The sequence below is a fragment of the Hemitrygon akajei genome, chromosome 1 (genome assembly GCF_048418815.1).
Source record: "Hemitrygon akajei chromosome 1, sHemAka1.3, whole genome shotgun sequence".
NCBI classification, from domain to species: Eukaryota; Metazoa; Chordata; class Chondrichthyes; order Myliobatiformes; family Dasyatidae; genus Hemitrygon; species Hemitrygon akajei.
The window spans coordinates 136,778,578-136,797,078 of NC_133124.1; the positions used below are offsets into that span (position 1 = coordinate 136,778,578).

At 39.3% G+C, this 18,501-nt stretch overlaps 1 protein-coding gene across 10 annotated transcripts in view; it reads right to left on the minus strand.

The window, feature by feature from the left end:
* LOC140730967 (TPR and ankyrin repeat-containing protein 1-like) overlaps nucleotides 1–18,501 on the minus strand; it is a 141,821-nt gene that overhangs the window by 79,271 nt on the left and 44,049 nt on the right. For 9 of the 10 annotated variants that reach the window (XM_073052120.1, XM_073052136.1, XM_073052145.1 and 6 more), the window contains 6 exons: nucleotides 17,818–17,971; nucleotides 14,479–14,579; nucleotides 13,336–13,422; nucleotides 11,014–11,146; nucleotides 4,468–4,608; nucleotides 72–239 (listed from right to left, as the gene is read on the minus strand). In XM_073052120.1, the coding sequence (XP_072908221.1) occupies nucleotides 72–239; nucleotides 4,468–4,608; nucleotides 11,014–11,146; nucleotides 13,336–13,422; nucleotides 14,479–14,579; nucleotides 17,818–17,971 (784 nt within the window). The remainder of the gene's footprint in view (nucleotides 1–71; nucleotides 240–4,467; nucleotides 4,609–11,013; nucleotides 11,147–13,335; nucleotides 13,423–14,478; nucleotides 14,580–17,817; nucleotides 17,972–18,501) is intronic. The other variant, XM_073052155.1, reaches the window with a different exon arrangement.

The following is an 18,501-nucleotide window of genomic DNA, read 5'->3' on the forward strand; positions in this document are numbered from 1 at the left end:
AAAAAAGAAAATCAGCACTGCATTTCCACCCATTTTTAAGTGAGAGTGTCACCTATGCAGCATGTTGATACCTTTGAATGCTGGGTTTGTTGAGAAAGCTGTACAGTGTTCATTGATTAAATCCACTGCTACAAAGTTTTTATTTTTCTGCAGATAATCAACTGGAAGCTGGTTTAATCTATCAGGAATGCTGGGATCAGCTCCTAACTGTAGGAGTGTGCGTACATCTTCAGTCTGACCTACAGCAAAGAGAAAAAGGGTTTGGGAAAAGTGAACATTTCATAAATTGAGACACAACAGATTTCAGATGCTGAAATCAGAGGAACTCAGTGGGTTAGGCAGCCCAGTAACCTCTGGGATGTTGAGGAACAGATATGCATGCAGACTAGGAAAAGCGTAACAACAACAGTCTTGTCACATATGAGTTTAACTTCACCTTTATGGACTGAGACTCCCTTAGCGCAGGAGGTTTAGATGGGGCAGAATTTATTATTTGCATTCAAGTGGGTTACTTAAAACAGTTGCAGGTGGTTGAACAGTGGGGCTGGGGGGAGCAGACATACTGGACCTGGGTGGTTGAGTGATTGACATTTCAGTGGGAGAACATGTAGGAAATAGTGTCATAACTACACTTTAAGATAGCCATGAATAAGGAGAAGCATTGGAGAATATTAAATTGACACACTGCAAGAGTATTAAGGAGGAAAAAAGGAGAGTCCATTGGGAACAGCTAAACCTCATCTGAGTACATAGAGTACAAGACGGGTATGTTCCAATAAGAAGGAAAGACAAGATGGCAAGGCAAGGGATTCTTGGTTTACAAGACAAGTGGTGAAATTATTCAAGAAGAATAGGAAAGTATATGTGAGGTTTAGGAACTAAAATCAAACAAGGACCTTGAGGATTATCAAGAGCTGAAAAAGAACCCAAGAAGGGAATTAGGAGAGCCAGACGTAGCTATGAAATATCCTTGGCAAGCAGGATTAAAGTGAAGTTCAAGGCATTCTGCACCTCCAAGAAGATAACTGTGGAAAAGGATAAAGGAGGAAGAAGTGTGCTTGGAGGCAAATGTGGATGAGGTCCTAAATCAAAACTTTGCATCAATATTTACAAGGAGGAAAGTGGATGAGAGTGAGGAAAGTGCGGAGTGTGCTAATATGATGGGACATTTTTGAAATTAAGGGACAGGTAGTGCTGGGTCTTTTGAAGAACATTAAGGAGATAAGCACCTAGGACCTGAAGTGATAAACCCCAGTCTATAGAACAAGGTAAGGGATGAAATTGTTGAGGCTGTGACCAAATTCTTCATGTCCTCTCTAGCTGCAATCTCAGAGGAGTAACGAGTAACTGAAGATTCATTGCTTGAGGAGGGAAACGGATAATCCTGGTAACTATAGACCTGCAAGTCTCAAGCCCATGGCAGAGAAGCTATTGGAGAGGATTCTTATGGATAGAATTGATAAACATTTGGAGAGCCACTGCTTAATTAGTGACAGTCAGCATAGCTTTGTGCAGGGCAAATCATGTCCTGCTAACTTGAATGCACTTTTTTGAGGTGTCAAGATGGTTGAAGAAGATAGTAATGCATAGTTCACAGTGGCTAGTATTTGTATTCAGAATTTCTTTGCCCTTAGAAGAATAGTGGTCAATGGCATTTATCCTGGCTGGAGGACCATGACTAGAGGTGTTCCACACAGATCCGTACTAGGACTTCTGCTGTTTGCAGAAATACATAAATGACCTGGGTGAAAATAAGGATGGGTGGTTAATACGTTTGCAAACAATACAAAAACTGATGGTGTTGTGGACAGTATAAAAGATTGCCAAACGATACAGCAGGACATAGATCTATTGCAGATATGGGGATGGAAAATTGGCAGATGGTGTTTAAGCTTGCCAAGAGTGAAGTGCTGCTCTTCAAGTGTAAGAATGTAATGTAATGGAAGATCAAATGCAAAGGACAGTTAGTGGTAGTACCCTTGCACCTCCTGCCTGATGGTAACTGTTAGAAGATGGCATGGCCCAGATGGTGGGGACCTTTGATGATGGCAGTGCCTCCTGTAGATGCAACTGATGAAGGGAAGGGACGTCCAGCATCCATCTCTCTCTGCAGCTTTTTATGTTCTTGTATATTCAAATACCTGTAGCAGACTGTGATGCAGTCAGGATACTTTCAACAGTACATTTGTAGATATTTGTTAAGAGTGTTTAGTAACAAGCCAAACCTCCTTAACCTCTTAAGAAAGTAGAGATGCTAATGTGCTTTCCTTATGATTGCACCTGTGTGCTAGACGCAGGACAAGTCATCTGATACGTTAATACCCAGGAATCCAAACCTGACTCTCCTCATCACTGATTTCCCAATGTACACTGACACATGTTTGCCCTCCTGCTTTTCCTAAAATCATGAAATTATTAAGGTGGACAGTCAAAAGTCATTTTCCCCAGGGTAAAAAAACGTCAAATCACAAGAGAAAATCTGCAGATGCTGGAAATCCAAGATGCTTAAGGGTCTTGGCCCGAAACATCGACTGTTTAATCTTTTCCAGAGATGCTACCTGGTCTGCTGAGTTCCTCCATGTTTGACGTACAGATTCCCCTTACACTGTAGTGTCCATTTCTTGGGAGTTGTCCGTAACCAAGAGTTCGTAAGAAAAGATTTCATTTCAGAAACGTGGTTACGAACAGAGTTCCCAGGTAACATAAGACACTTGCAGCCATGCAGCATCCAGCAAAGTACATGTCTCTCAGATGTGTGTTCATGTGTATGGCTTGTACATAAATCACATGTTCATAACCTGGGGAGGCCCTGCACTATTGTGTTCTATGCCTCAGTTATGATTAACATGGTTCCAGATGCTTTACTGACTACTTTCTCACATGCCTTACTACTTTTAGGGGTTTATGCATGTGTACAACCAGAAATTATTCAATATGATCTTCCTAATTTTAATGTTAAAATGTATCACTTCATTACCTTCTATATGCTATGATTCAGTTAACCAATCTATAACTACTTCATATTATATTTCCAGCTGTTTACCGTGCTTCCAAGATAAATGTCATCTGTCAATGTGTTAATTTTACAATGCACATTGCACACACCCAAAAGAAAGTGAAATGTCCCAGCAATAATCCTTGGGAAACATCACTATTTTTCAGACAGAAAACCAATAGACAATCATTTCTCACTTCTGTCTGCTTCCTGCCTATTTGCTGACCATACCCCTATTGACTCCATTTCCATGGCTTCAATTTTGCTGACCATCTTTCATGCCCATCTTTATAAATGCCTCCAAAATTCCATGTAATTACATATACTCCAGTTCATGAATTGACTTGCATTTATTTCCTCAGTTAAACTTTCAACAAAATTCTCTTGGCTCTACTTAGGCAACACCCCAAGTATCCATACTATATAATTTCCTGACAATTAAGATTAAAGCAAGGTTTTTTTGTTACCATGGATGTTCTTACATTTTCTTCTTTTAAGAAAAGCATTTCAACTTTTACTATTCTACAGTCCCCTGTTCTAGGCTTTTTGCTCTCTCCACCTCGCCTTCCCTCAGCAACTTTGGATATATTGGCTTCAAGGAAAGCTAGAAAATGAGGAAGAATTTGTCTTTGTCGCAGTCACTGACCCAAACACTGTACTACAGTAAAATCCTTTCATAATTAAATTTGCCTATGACCCATATGCAAATATTTTAATGCTCCATCTTCTGTTGTCTCACCCTTTCCTTATTTCACCCAGTTTTCTCCTCTTTTCCCTTACCCTGTTTCATATCTTTAACTCCTTGCTGGTTAATTTGTACATAACAATAGGTTTGTTAACTTTTGAATTGCCTCTTGCAAGTAGCAGTCAATGTGAATAAACTCTAGCTGGTACAGTTCAGATTGCTTTGAATATTTGAGGAGTGTCGTTGATTTTATAATGGATCACTCAGTACTGTATACCATGGAGAGCATTTTAACTAGCTGCAACACCGTCTGGTATGGGGGAGCGGCATTGCACAGGATCGAAGCTGCAGGGAAGTTGTAAATCAGTCAATTCCATCATGGGCACTAGCATGCCCAGCATACAGGACATCTTCAAGGAGTGATGCCATAACAAGGCAGCATCCATCATTAAGGACCCCATTGCCCAGGAAATGCCTTGTTCTCACTGATATCAGCAGGAAGGAGATACAGAAGCCCGAAGGCACACACTCAACGATTCAGGAACAGCTTCTTCCAATCTGCCATCCAATTTCTGAATGGACAATTATTGTAAATCAGTTTTTAATTATGTATTGTGTTGTACTGCTGTCACAAAAAATATTAAACCAGATTCTGATTCAAATATTTTAACACAGCTGTCACAGTCTTAAACACATTCTTCATTATATATACTTATAACTGTCAACACTATCTGAAAATTTTGAAAAAGTGGCATGTTTGTACACCACAGTACAAGTTACTACTTACAATTCCGACCATATCCATTTGCCGTTGTGTTCCAAGAAGCCACTATATGTAAAAGAGATTGGCCATCTTCATCCTTCTGGTTAATTGTGTTGGTCAGGGATGGTTTTTGATTTAGAATCCACTTAAAGAGTTTTTTATCATCTATGATGAAAATAATAAAACAATAAAATAGCAATGGGACAGTTAGCTTTCTACTTGGTCAGCTACTGTATCTGCACAGAATAGTGGTGAGTTACTACAATCATGGGTTAGATGATGACGTTTCCAGAACTTCCTTGGTAAGTGTGAAAAATCAACAAATGTCATCAAAATGCTGACCATTAATGCACTTCCTTGTCAAAACAGTGATGTTAACATCTGAAAATGGCACTCATAATAATAATCCAGTATTCCGCCTGAAAGATGTTTTGGGATAAATTGTGAAGGAACAAACTTTTTTTTTTCTGAAAAAAAAACTAACCCAAGAGATACTGCAAGGCCAGTATTTATTCCCTGTATTCTATTGTTTTAGAACATAGAACAGTACAGCAGTAGACAGGCCATTCAGCCCAAAATATTATACATATTTTGATATATGAAATGTCCTTCTGTGTATCATAGAACATTAGAGTACAGTTTGGTGCAAAATGTTGTGCCGACCGTGTATCATCCATATCCCTCCATTCCCTTCATAGTTATGTGCATATCCAAAAGCCTGAAACTCCATCAAAGTGCTGCCCCTGGTAATTATTCCAGGAACCTACCACTCTGCATTAAAAAAAACTTCACCCCCACCCCCCCCCCCCCCCCCCCGATCTTAAAAGCATGTCCTCTGGAGTTTGATGTTTCTATTCTTGGTAAGTTCTTGGAAGGTTCTGACAGTCTATTCTTTCTTTGCCTCTCAAAATTTTAAAGATCTCTTTCCGATCAACCCTTCAGCCTGCAACAATCTAATGAGAATAATCCAAGTTTAAAGCTCATGCCCTCTAATCCAGACAGCATTCCAGTAAACCTCTCTTGCACTCTTTCCACAATTTCCACATCCTTCCTACAATGAGGCAACTAAAATTGCAGGCAATGCTCCAAGTACGTCCTAATTAAAGCTTTATATAGCTGCAACATGACTGCTTTTCTACTATACTCAATGCCTCTATTAATAAAGGCAAGCATACCATACACCTTCATTACTACCTAATCGACTGGCATAACCATTTTCATGTAAACTATGAACCTGGATGCAAAGATCCTTCTGTAGCTCAATACGATAAGAGTCTACCATTAACTTTATACTTCCTCTTTCCATTTAACATTTCCAAAATGTGCATAAACTCCTATGCCTCTGTATTCTCCCACATAGCTTGCCTACCACTGACCCAAGTTACCTAGATTATCCCTATTTGCATACTTGGTCTCGGGTGTTCCAGGACCTAGCTTGTTGCTATTGAGTACACAGAGATCTTTGTCAAAGCCCCAGGAATCTCCTCACTTGCTTCTTTCTGGAACATATGCTATCAGAACCTACTGATTTATCTAACTTAAGGCTTTTCAGAAAACCCAGCACCACATCCTCCTTAACCTCAAAGTCTCAGCACATTAGCACATCATACTGCTTTCACTTTCCTTCAAATCCTCTTCAGTAAACACCAACACAAAGTAATAATTTAGTAAATCAGCCACATGCTGACTCCAAGCACAAATTCCCTCCTTTATCCTTGAGTGCTCACACCATGTCCTTTGCAATGAGCAGCTTACTTTGGCATCTCTTCAGTGCATCCAAGAGGTATTCTTCAGATGATATGTTGAGAGTCCAACCAGAGGAAAAAACATACTGGACACTCGTTTTGGGAAATAAACCAGGGCAAGACCTGATAAGTGAGCATTCTGCCTCAAAGAATTGCACCAAGAACATTTTTCTAGATGGTGAACGCTCGCTAGGCATCGGGCTCTGATGGTGTACCTGTTAGGGCACTGAAAACCTGTGCAGCCCAATTCCTATGTTTCAAGTTCTATAGGACATCTTCAATTTCAGACTGTTGCAGGGTGACCATCACTCGCATTTCCTGTGATGAAAGGTTGATCGTGGCTAGAATTAACTCCTGCCTAAACAAGGGCACACTGCAGTTTGCCTACAGCCACAATAGGTCTACAGTGGATGCAATCTCACTGGCTCTCTACCAGGCTTTGGGCCACCTGGACAATGGCAATACTTGCATCAGGTTGTTGCTTATTGATTCCAGCTCAGCATTTTACATAAGAAAATAAGATATAGGAGCAGAGGTAGGCCATTTGGCCTTTCAAGTCTGCTCTGTATCATCATCCTCTCAGTACTAATCAAATAAGCTTTAAAACCTAGACCTCTATACTTATCTCTGTAACTGGATTCTTCCTAGACTTTTTCATTAGGAGATCAATGTGGATCAGAAATAATATCTTTATCAATGACAATCAACACAGGCATACCACAAGCATGTATGCTTAGCCCATTGCTCTACTCTCTCTATACCCATGACTGCATGGCTAGGCACAGCATAAACGTCTATAAATTGAACTGCTATTGGCAGCAGTTAAGATAGAGACATGGAAGCACACAGGAACGAGACAGATCGACAGGTTGAATGGTGTTGCAACAACCTTGCACTTGATGTCAGTAAGACCAAAGAAGTTAGTCTGGACTTCAGGAAGCAGAAGTCCAGATAACACACACATCAAGGAGTTCAGCATTGGAAAGGGTGAACAGTTTCAAGTTCCTGGGTGTCAACATCTCCGAAGATCTATCCTGGATGCAAAATATTGACGTCATTACAAAGAAGGCATGTCAGTGGCTATATTGTATTGGGAATTTCAGGAGATTAGGTATGCCAACAAAGACTAGCAAATTTCTACAGGTGCCGTGGAGAGCACTCTAACCAACTGCATCACCTTCTGGTATGGAGGGGCCAATGTACAGGATTGAAAAAGTTGCAGAGGGTTGAAAACTCATCCAGCTCCATTGTGTGCACTAGCCTTGCCAGCATCGAGAACATACTCAAAAAGCAATGCCTCTGAAAGACAACATCCCCACCACCCAGAACATGCTCTCTTCTTATTTCTACCATCAGGGAGGTACAAGAGCCTGAAGACACAAACGCAAGGTTTTAGGAACAGCTTCTTCCCCTCTGCCAGCTCACAATCAGATTTCTGAATGGATCAAGAACACCACCTCACTATCTTTTATATATTTTTTGCACTACATTTATATTATACAGTACTGTGCATATATAAAAATCTTAGGAGTGTGTCTGTGTGTATATATATATATATATATATATATAGAGAGAGAGAGAGAGAGCTAGAGTGCCCAAGACTTTTGCACAGTACTATATTTGTCAACTTGGAGTTGAGAGCAAGTTTGTAAATCTGGCAGCCCATAGGAGAGATGTGAGACAGGTGGCAGAGGAGTGCCAAGGGTGAGGGGTGGCGCTGGTACAGACACACCCAGCCCTGAGACACCAGGCAAGGTCACTGGATTCCGGACAATTGGTTTATTGATCATTACAGAATGTCAATCTGGTGCTTCCCGCTCCCTCCCCTCTCCCTTTCCCTTTTCCCAACCATGCTTCTCCTCTCCCTGCCCATTTCCCACTCTCAGTTCACAATTAAGACCTATATCAGAATCAGGTTTTATCATAACCTCACATATGTCATGAAATGTGTTTTTTTTTGGCAGTAGCAGTACAGTGCAATACATAAAATCACAGTACTATGCAAAAGTCTTAGGCACCCTAGTTATATATATGTGCCTAAGACTTTTGCATAGTACTATGAATACACATTTCTTATTGTAATTTATAGTATGTTTTATGTATTGTAAAGAGGTAATGCCAAACCAAAAAAATTTCCCAACACAAGTCAGTGAAGATAAATCTGATTCAGATTCTGATATTGGTACCAATGTCATAGGTAGAAAAAGGGATGAGATCCTGAAGAGTGAATATAGGGAGCCATGATAGGAAGATGAAAAGCAAGACTTCAAGGGTAGTAAACTCAGGACTGTGCCACATGCCAGTGAGGGTAAAAATAAGATGATTTGGCAGATGAATATGTGGCTAAGGAATTGGTGCAGGGGAGCAGGGTTTCGGATTTGTGGATTGAGGTTGGGATAAAGGTACGCCCTTTATAAAAAGGATGGTTACACCTGAACTTGAGGGGAACCAACATCTTTGTGGGCAGATTTGCTAGAACTATTGGGGAGTGTTTAAATTAGTCTGGCAGGGTGACGGGAGGCAGATTAGTAGGTCAGAGGGTGGGGCATATGGTATAAAGGTAGATGTGGTGTGTAGACTTGGTGAGGAAAGAAAGGCAGTTGCTAAGGCAAAATTGCAGAAGAAGAAGATTGAAGCTTACCTGTCTTTAATGCACAAGTATCAGGAAGAAAGTTGATGTACTTACAGAGCATCGCAAGGACATGGAACAACAGTGTGGCCATTATGGAGCTTGGCTGTCACAAGGGCAGGAGAGGCTTCTGGATGTTCTGGGCTTTCAATGTTACAAAAGGGACAGGGAGGGAGGTAAAAGAGGTGGAGGAGTGGCATTGCTAGTCAGGGATAGTATCACAGTTACAGAAAGAGAGAATGTTATGGAGGGATTGTCTACTGAATCTGTGTGGGTGGGAGCCAGAAACAAGAAGGCAACAATCACTCTATTTTCACCTAACTTATTTTTTTTTTGCTGTTGTGTTTTTGTGAAATTCAGAGTCCTCTGTACCACACAGCACTGCTACATAGGCAGTATCTTTTGTTTAATATTTTCCTGAATATCTCTTGTTAGCCACTGGCTTTTCCTTCTTCTGGGATCTATCTTTCCAATAGGGCTTGGTGCCTGCTAAGTGTTGTGAGCAAGCTGTATAAATACCTACCACTGCTCATCTACTGGCCTATCCTTTAGCCTATTTACCTAGTCCACTTCTACCATTGTAATTGTTCTAAATGAAAGCTGAAGACATCGGCTATGGACACTAAATTATGCCCACAAACCATAAGCAGAATTCTGTCATGTTGAAATCAGTACTACTTAGGAGATCCTGAACCACTATATCTTTTATTCATCCCATACATTATGCATCATACATGAGCTATTCTGGATACATGACAGGATACATGATACATTCATCATACACAACCTATCTATTGTAAAACTGCCTGTTCTTGGGTAGGTTCTGCAACATACTGCTCTAAGAAACAATTCCCAAAATGAAAGAGTACAACTTGTAGCCACACTTCAAAAGGATTTATTTGACTAACTTAACCAAAATGTAAGAAGAACAGCATATAAATGCAACATATCAACTCTGCATAACTTTTTTTTAAAATGTTGTCTCTATAGCACTATAAAACACATGGTACTATGCACTATTAAACAGAGACACATTAACAGATCCTTAACCAAATTTTTATTCAGCTTTCAAAAGAGATATGGTTGAAGAATCATCTTGAAAGAGGTAAAATGGGTAGTAAGACTAGTTTAGAATCAAAAGAAAATGTACACATGACAACAGTGTAACAGTTGAAAATACAAATGCTGAAGGAACCAAAGCTGGAGTACTGCGGAAAGCTTTAAGATATCTAGGATATTGGAGGTGGGAGATAAAAGGAAAACTTAGCTGTTCTGGGTATCAAGAATCAACGCACTGTGAGATCATGCAGCAATAAGGTCCACAAATACTAGGACAATAGGTGAATGAAACTTATTCTGAGTTGTGCAGTGAAATGCTGGATGGATTTTTGTTTATGGATGGAAGACAGATCAGGTCGACACTGAAACCCAGAGGTAACACGCATTAATTGGGTATTCTGGAACAAATGAGTTGAGACATTGCAGAGGCAACATTATGGAGATGAAATAAACTCTTGGAGATAAGGCAACTATATAGTCTGAAAGTTACCTTCGGCTCAAATTTCATGCTAGTAATCTGATTCAACTCTAGATTTGGCTATCTTTGTTATGAAATGCATCTGAAGTTCTGATGGCATGGTCATGAGATTTGGTTTTCTTGCATTTGTCCTACTGTTTGAAAGGGCGCACTCTAAATTCTATGAAGTCTATGAACAGTCTTAAATATACAAACAGAAACTCCATTAATTTTTGGTTCAGAGAATGAACATGTTAACAAATGCTAAGTGCTTCTCAACACAGAAAGAATATCATAGTGTAGCTATAATACAGTATAGCGAAACTTTGTAGCTAATTTGCATACTGCTAGTTCCTACCAACAACAATGAAAAATATATTTTTGGCAGCATTAATGAAGGCTTAAAAATTGGCTGGTCCAAAATTTTGCTTCCTTTCTTCAGCAACTTCAATGATTTTTTATTTTTACCCAGAAGATGGATGATGGTTTTAATCTGTTATCTGAAATGTGATAACATTGATAATGCAGCATTCCCCAGAGATGCAAAAAAAGTATCAGACAAGATTATTTATGCTTTTTTTTGAAGTGGGATTTGAGATTATGAACTTCCAAATTATTAGCGTGAGTACTATGACTAAGAATGCAAAGCAATAGATTTTAATTTTTAAAAAGTTACTTACTGGTCCTTATGGCAAGTTTGAGGATGGAATGAAGTGGAAATGGTCCAATACTCTCGACGTTTGCATGCTGAGTCACTAAGGCACGGAAAAGTTTTGTTATCCACGTACATGGCTCAACCCCATGAGGGACACACTTAAAAATACAGGAAGTAGAAAAAGTCATTTGAATGCACACTAATAAACTTCTGTAAGACTATTTGTTTCCTGACTACCTTCTGTACACCTTTTCTCACTTCATCACAGTAGCTAGCAACCATCATCATCACTCAATATACCAGCAAAAAACTGAAAATATCGTATGCAATGACACTGGCTTAGTTAGCAGAAGCGGAGATGATAGAGCAATTCCTTTGTCAATCAGCTTGTGGCCATACTGCTTTAACTGAATATGATTAATACTCATACTTACTTTATTTTATACATTTTGAGTAATTTAATAATTGCATAATGTATAAGTTCATATATTTAGTTATATGTAATAGCTCCAGTCGATGCATGCTTTAGAAAAATCATACTGCTTTTATTGGGAGAAGTTAGTGTTGTTTTATTTATTCTCCACTTTAGTTCTATGTAAAAATACTGTGAGAGAAGCTCATTCTGCCACCAATTCAGGCAGTACATTCCAGATTCAAAACATCCTCTAGATGAAAAATTCTTTCCTCAAGTCCCCTCTAAACCTGCTATCTCTTTACAACGATAGTGATAACTTTCGTACTATGTACCCAACCCTTTAGTCAGCTCCACTCCAAAAATAAACTTGACCTGTCTAATCTGTTCTCTTAACTGAAATGCACCAACCCAGGTAATGTCCTGGTGAATCTTTGCATTATCTTCTCCAGTGTAGTCACATCCTTGCTGGACTGTGACACCTAGAAATGCAAACAGCACTGGCAATGGCCTAGCTCATGTTTTATAGAAACTATAGTCATTGAGTTGAACAACATAGAAATGGACTCATTGGACTAACCAATGGATGACAACCATGATGCCTATCTATGTTCATCCCATTTGCCCAAATCCTTTAGCTTCTTTCCAAGTACCTGTCAATATGCCTCTGCCTCTAATGCTTCCTCTTGCAGCTCATACCACATAACTACAACTCTCGGTGTCTAAGGTAAGACATCCTTTTGTCTGAAAATATCACCCCTCAGGTTCTTTTTAAATCCTTCCTTTCTAACATTAAACCTGTGCCCCTATTTCTTCACTCCCCTACTCTGGGGAAAAGATTAATCTTAACTATGCTTCTTATAATTTAAACACTTTTAAGGTTGCCTCCTTAGTCTCCTACATTTTCCTAAAACTTCAGCAAAACAAAAGACTTAAGTCCCCACATGTAACAATGTCCAAATGGTTTCTGTTTTTTTTGTATGTGGTTCACTGTAGTGAAGCCTCTTTCATCAAGGAAGGAGGTTGGAAGTGCAATGAAGATAAGTTTGGCTCTTTTCCAAGGACAAGGAAACTTCGTATGACAGTGTAGCCACAGACCACAACAACCGACATTTTTGCTTCTTCATCATTCTGAATTTCAGTAATTTCTTCTTGCAATTGTTAGCTGCTGCTGGAAGGTCTATCAGGCAGCATGTTAACTGCCCAATTTAAAGAGGTAAACTACCTGTATAGATTTATTTATTCTGTAACAACAAAATACTAAATGCTACTTTTCCTTGATAAGTCTTACAATAATACATTATTGATTGAAATGTCAAGCTCTTTTAATAATATCATTAAAGATTGTACTGGAAGGGTGTAGATTTCTACCAAAAATCTACATTTGGACTTCATTTTGGCCTTCAGCACCTGCAGGTGTGCCCGTTAGTCAAGTTAGGATATTATTGCTTAGTTTCAGTTTCTGGTCAGTTAAATAAAAGCAATGGCCTAATTTCAGCTAAAGTTTATGAAAGGTTTTTTTAAAGTGGTTGAGGGGAAAATGCATGAATGGAAATGAATGAACAAACAATTTGAAACATGACCTTGAGTGAGGGAAATAACAATGCACATGTTACATACTAATTGCAGCTTTCGCTGAGTTTGATAAACAAAGAGCATTATAATTGCTTCTAAATTCACAGCATTAATCCAAAAGCGTTCCAACAGTGCACTGCAAACATCCTCCCCCATGTATTCACAAAATATTCACTCAACTCAGTCTTCACCTCCTTTGCCCATTAACTCACTTGCACAATATTCCAAGATCTAGATAATTAACCTGTTCTCTGAAATCACATTGAACTCATGCCAGAATCTATTTTACAAATTCCAAGAGAAAAGATACAGTACATCAACTATAAATATATTCCCAGCAATAACAAATTGAAAACATACCCCGAATAGATTCTTAAGTTGAATTTCTTTGGCACTGTAGCTGTTTCTTGGGATACATTTACAGTCGCAAACTGCAAGATAAAGAGCCTGCAAAGTATTGAAATTAATATCATCACATACTTAACACTCTGAAAACAGCAGAAATGAATTACTGCACTGCTTAATATTTTCATGATAATAAGCTTCTGTTAAAAAAGTGTTTGTTTTCTACCTTTGTTCTTTAGGACAAAGGTTTGGCAGGGTATCAGAAGGTTACCTTTATTCCCTCACACTTAGATTAAGACAGTAATGATCATTATAGGATCTCACAGGGATAAAACCTTGGATCTCTCCAGCATAGTAATTCATCAACATTTGGGGAACGGTGAGTTGTGGGGACAGTTCTTTCATGGATCAGGATTCACCAGCAATTTTATACCAAGATAGTAAGGTGAACACTCACACATCATTTCAATAACCGTTTGAAGCACTTTCCTGTAACATTCCTGACCTGTTTCCCCCTGTTATCAAATAAACAACAACTGGAAAATGTCTTATGCAATTGAAGCATCTTTGTGCATTGCTTTGTAAAATGGACACTTTTGTCTCCATTGAAGTTGACTGTCAGGGTACGAACAGGGAAGCCGAAGTATCAATAGGGGAAAGTAATTTTACCAAACTTGGTGCTTGGTAAGTAAGAATTATTATAATAATTAATAAGAATGATGATAATAAAATTCTCTTTTTTAATGGAGTTGTACTGCTAAAACTTTGGAATATCACAGAGAAGTGTATAAAAATTCATATGGGTTTTCCTAAAAGCCTCAATTTCTGAGCTTAGCGCACACGTTTGCCTGCTTTGTCAACCTATTTACAAGGTTATTACAAGGATAACCCATTAAGTGTATTTTTAATACTGGTGTATATACTGTTCAAGTAATCCATGAGACATGACACCAATTATTAGGCAGGATCATTTTTGAAAACCAAGTGCCATAAAAGTCTAACTGAATAGTTACTGCAGAATATCTGTACACATCTAATGGCCACATGGTCAGCGTTTCCAGGATTCATCTCTCCATGAGTCACAGTGAATATTCTATAGCAAGTATGTGGTTCAGCTACGTTCCAGTATTAATTAAATCATTCCAAGTTACTGCTTACCATCCATAAATTTTTTATTGCAGCTTTTTCTATAACTGTTTGCCAAATCTGGGAACTGTAACTTTTCCATTTTAGGATCGCAAAAGTCCTGTGATCCGTCCCTATTAAAACAATAAGGTAGAAAATTGATCTATAAATGGCATATTTTAAGTTTATCATGAACATGTCATAACATTTCTGCGTAAACAGCTTTATTACTAATCAGTGATACTTGCATTTTCCCAGTTGGTCAAGAACAAACTGCAAGCTTTGATAACCTTCCTCACTGTCCACTATGCTCCCATTCTAGGTATCATCATCAAATGTTTTCATCTGGTTTACCACATTAGAATTTAAATTAATTATAATTAATACTAATTTAAATTAATATAGATGATAAACAACAATGGACGCACCACTGAACCCTGCGGCACACCAGTGGTCACAGTCCTCCAGTCAAAGAGTCAGTCATCTTCTACCACTCTTTGGCTTCTCCTACTAAGCCAATTTGGGATCCAATTGGCAACTGCATCCTAAGTGCCAAGCAATTTAACATTCTGGACCTCCCTGGAGACAATGTCCACTATCTTTCCTTCAACAACCTTCCTGATAACCTCCTTAACAAAACTCTGTATGATTCATTCAACTTGACCTAAGACACACAAAGCCATTTGACCATCCCTAATCAGGTTCCCTCTATTCAAAAACTCGTATGTCCCGTCCCTTAGAATACCTTCAATAACTTACCCATGACTGATATGAGATTCACCAACCTATAATTTCCCAGCTCTTTTTTTTTTTAGAGCATTTCTTGAACAATAGAACAATCCTCCTGCACCTCACCTATGGCTAAAGAGGTTATAAATATCTCTGCAGGGCACCCGCAATTTCTGCACTAGCATCCCACAAGGTTTGAGGGGACATGTTGTCAGGCTGTGGGGACTAATTATTAATCCCACTTCACCTCAAGACAGCCAGCACCACCTCTTCTGTAATCCAGATATGGTTCATGACCTCACTACTGTTTTGCCTCAGTTCTATAATCTCTGTGTCTGTCTGCTACGTAAATATGAACACAAAAAAATAATTTAAGAGCTTCCTCATCTCCTTTAGCTCCATGCATAGATGGCCATGCTGATCTTCAAGAGAACCAATTTTCCCCTTGCAATCTTTTTGCTCTTAATATAGTTAGAGGAATCCTTGGGCCTCACTTTCACCTTGTCTGCCAGAGCAACATCATCTCTTCTATTAGCCCTCCTGATTTCTCTATCACGAGTTCTCTAGCATTTCTTATACTCTTCAAGCACATCATTTGATCCCAACTGCTTTTACCTGATATGCACTGCCTCCTTCTTTACAGGGTCTCAATATCCTTTGATAAACAATGTTCCTAAACCTGTCAATTTTGCCTTTTATTCTAACGGGAATATAAAAACTCTGTCCCTTAATATTTTACCTTTGAAAGCCTCCCATCTACTGAGCATCTCTTTGCTGGAAGATAGCCCATCCCAATCCATGCCTACCAGATCCATTCTAATGCCACCAAAATTGGTCTTAATCCAACTTAGAATCTTATTCAAAGGACCAGTCCTATCCTCCTCCACAATTATCTTGAAATGAATGGAATTATGATCACTACGTCCAAAGTGTTCCCCTACATACTTTGTCACCTACCCTGCCTTCTTTCTGCAAGGCCAGATCCAGTGTTGCACTCTTTCTACTTAACACTTTGAATTATTAAGGAAATTTCACCGAACACTTTTGACAAACTCTAGCCCATCCAATAGTTGGAAAATTAAAATCACTAACTATCGTAACCTTATATTTCTTGCAACTATCTGCTAATACTCCAGAAATCTAAATCCTACTGAGACTGGGAGGTCTGTAGTATAGTGCCATTCAGGTAGTCATCCCTTTTCATACAGTTCCAGTCATATTGCCTCAGAACACAAGCCCACCAGTTTGTCCTCTTTGAGCATTACTATGACATTTTCCCTGATGTATAATGCTACCTCTCCCCCTTTAATACCTCCCCTTCCATCATGACTAAAACAGCAAAATCCCAGAACACTGAGCTGCCAGTTCTGCCCCTCCTGCAACCAAGTCTCACTAATGGCTACAACATAATTCTACACACTAATCCGCTCTAAATTCACCTGCCTTACCTGAAATGGATGCATTTCAGAACATTACCCCAGTTCAGCTCATTAACCAGTGATTTCTGCCTTTGCTTATACTATTTATCCCACAGTAACTCCACTTGCAACCCTACCACACCCTTGCAACTCTAAAATTAAACTCTCATGAGTCTGACGAGTGACCCTTTCCGTAAGGATATTGGTTCTCCCTCCAGTTCAGGTGCAAACCATCCTGTGCTGCAGGTCCCACCTGCCCTGGAAAAGAGCCCAGTAATCCAAAAGCTGAGCCCTCACTTGGTACCATCTCCTTGTCTACAAAGTTAAACTGCACTGTTTTCCTATTTCTTGTTTCACTGATATGTGGCATGGATAGAAATCCTGAGATGACTACCCTGGAGGTCCTGTCTTTTAACTCAGCACCGAACTTCTTGAGCTCACTTTGCAAGACCTCATCACCCTTCTTGTCGGTGTCATTGGTAGCGATGTGGACCACAACCCTGGCCACTGGAGACACCATACCATCCGGAAGACTCTTCCTCATCCACAGAATCACCTGTCTGTTCCCCCAACCAATGAATCTATCACTACCACACTCCCCTTTTCCCGAGGCACAGAGATTCTGTGCCAGAGACCCGGTGTATGCAGCTTTCTCAACAGTATCGCAGTATACTTGTTATTGAGGGGAATGACCACAGGGGTACTCTGCACTGATTGGCCATTCTCTTTCCATGTCTAAACAATTACTCCTTTACCTACATCCTGTAACCTAATTGTGACTACTTCCCTGTAACTCCTGTCTATCAACCCTTCAATCTCCCAATGGCTCCAGTTCCCTAATGTGATCTGTAAGGTGCTGCAGTTGGATGCACTTCAGACTGGAGGACTGCCTGACTTCCCACACCATTTGAAAATATCTCTAACTTTTTCGGATGCAAAGAGTTAATCTTTCCTGATTCTTCTCATCCATGGTCAAATCTTGATATATCCTGTGTTTCTGTTTTAAGGCATTACACACAACCAAATGATCAGACCCGCTGTGCTGTGCTGATGCAGGGTTTCAACTCGAAACAGCAACAATTCCTTCCAATCCTGTGACCATCTCCTACCCCATGATGCTGCTTGATTCAATGAGTTCCTACAGCTGGCTTTGTTATATTCCAATACCGTCAACATCAATAATCTACAATCGGCACTGAAAAGCACTCAACATGTATTAACACACCATTAGCTATTAGGATTCCAACAATGAAATCTGCAATCTGGTTCTGATTTCTGCCTTGATCTCTATCCAAGAGACTTAATCCTTCATAGAAGTAACGACAAGCCAGCTCATTATTACGCATCTTCAGTGAAGAATTTCCAGCCCAGTAGTAGCCCTAAGTCAGAAAAAAAAGTTTATTAGATTACATTAATTATGTAATAACAGCAAATCTAGTCCATTTAAAAAGAAGTTCAATTTGAATGATAATGCAGGTGAATTCAATGTAGTGAACTTTTATATGTTTATACTTCTTTAATGTTGTAAAACTTTGTTAATCTGGCAACCCAGAACTTCGGTGCTGCTGCACTATCAGATTTTCCTAACTATTGGACATTATTTTTTTTTAAACACACTTTTAATCACTTTTTGAAAAGATGTTACACAATAACGTTCAGTGAAGCCAGTAAGCTTCCATGAGAATGCAAGTGTTGTTTGTGCACAGGAACCAGGGCGACAGCAACTGTGTGGGCCACATGGCAAACAACATCCAGTGAGCCACATGTCAAATGATCTGAGTTTCCAGATGGTTGAATTTATGTCAGATTTTCAAATGGTAAGATAGCGGATTATCAATGTTTTACCATATATGACACAGAACAATACAGTACAGCATATATGTCAAACTCAAGGCCCGCGGTGGAATTA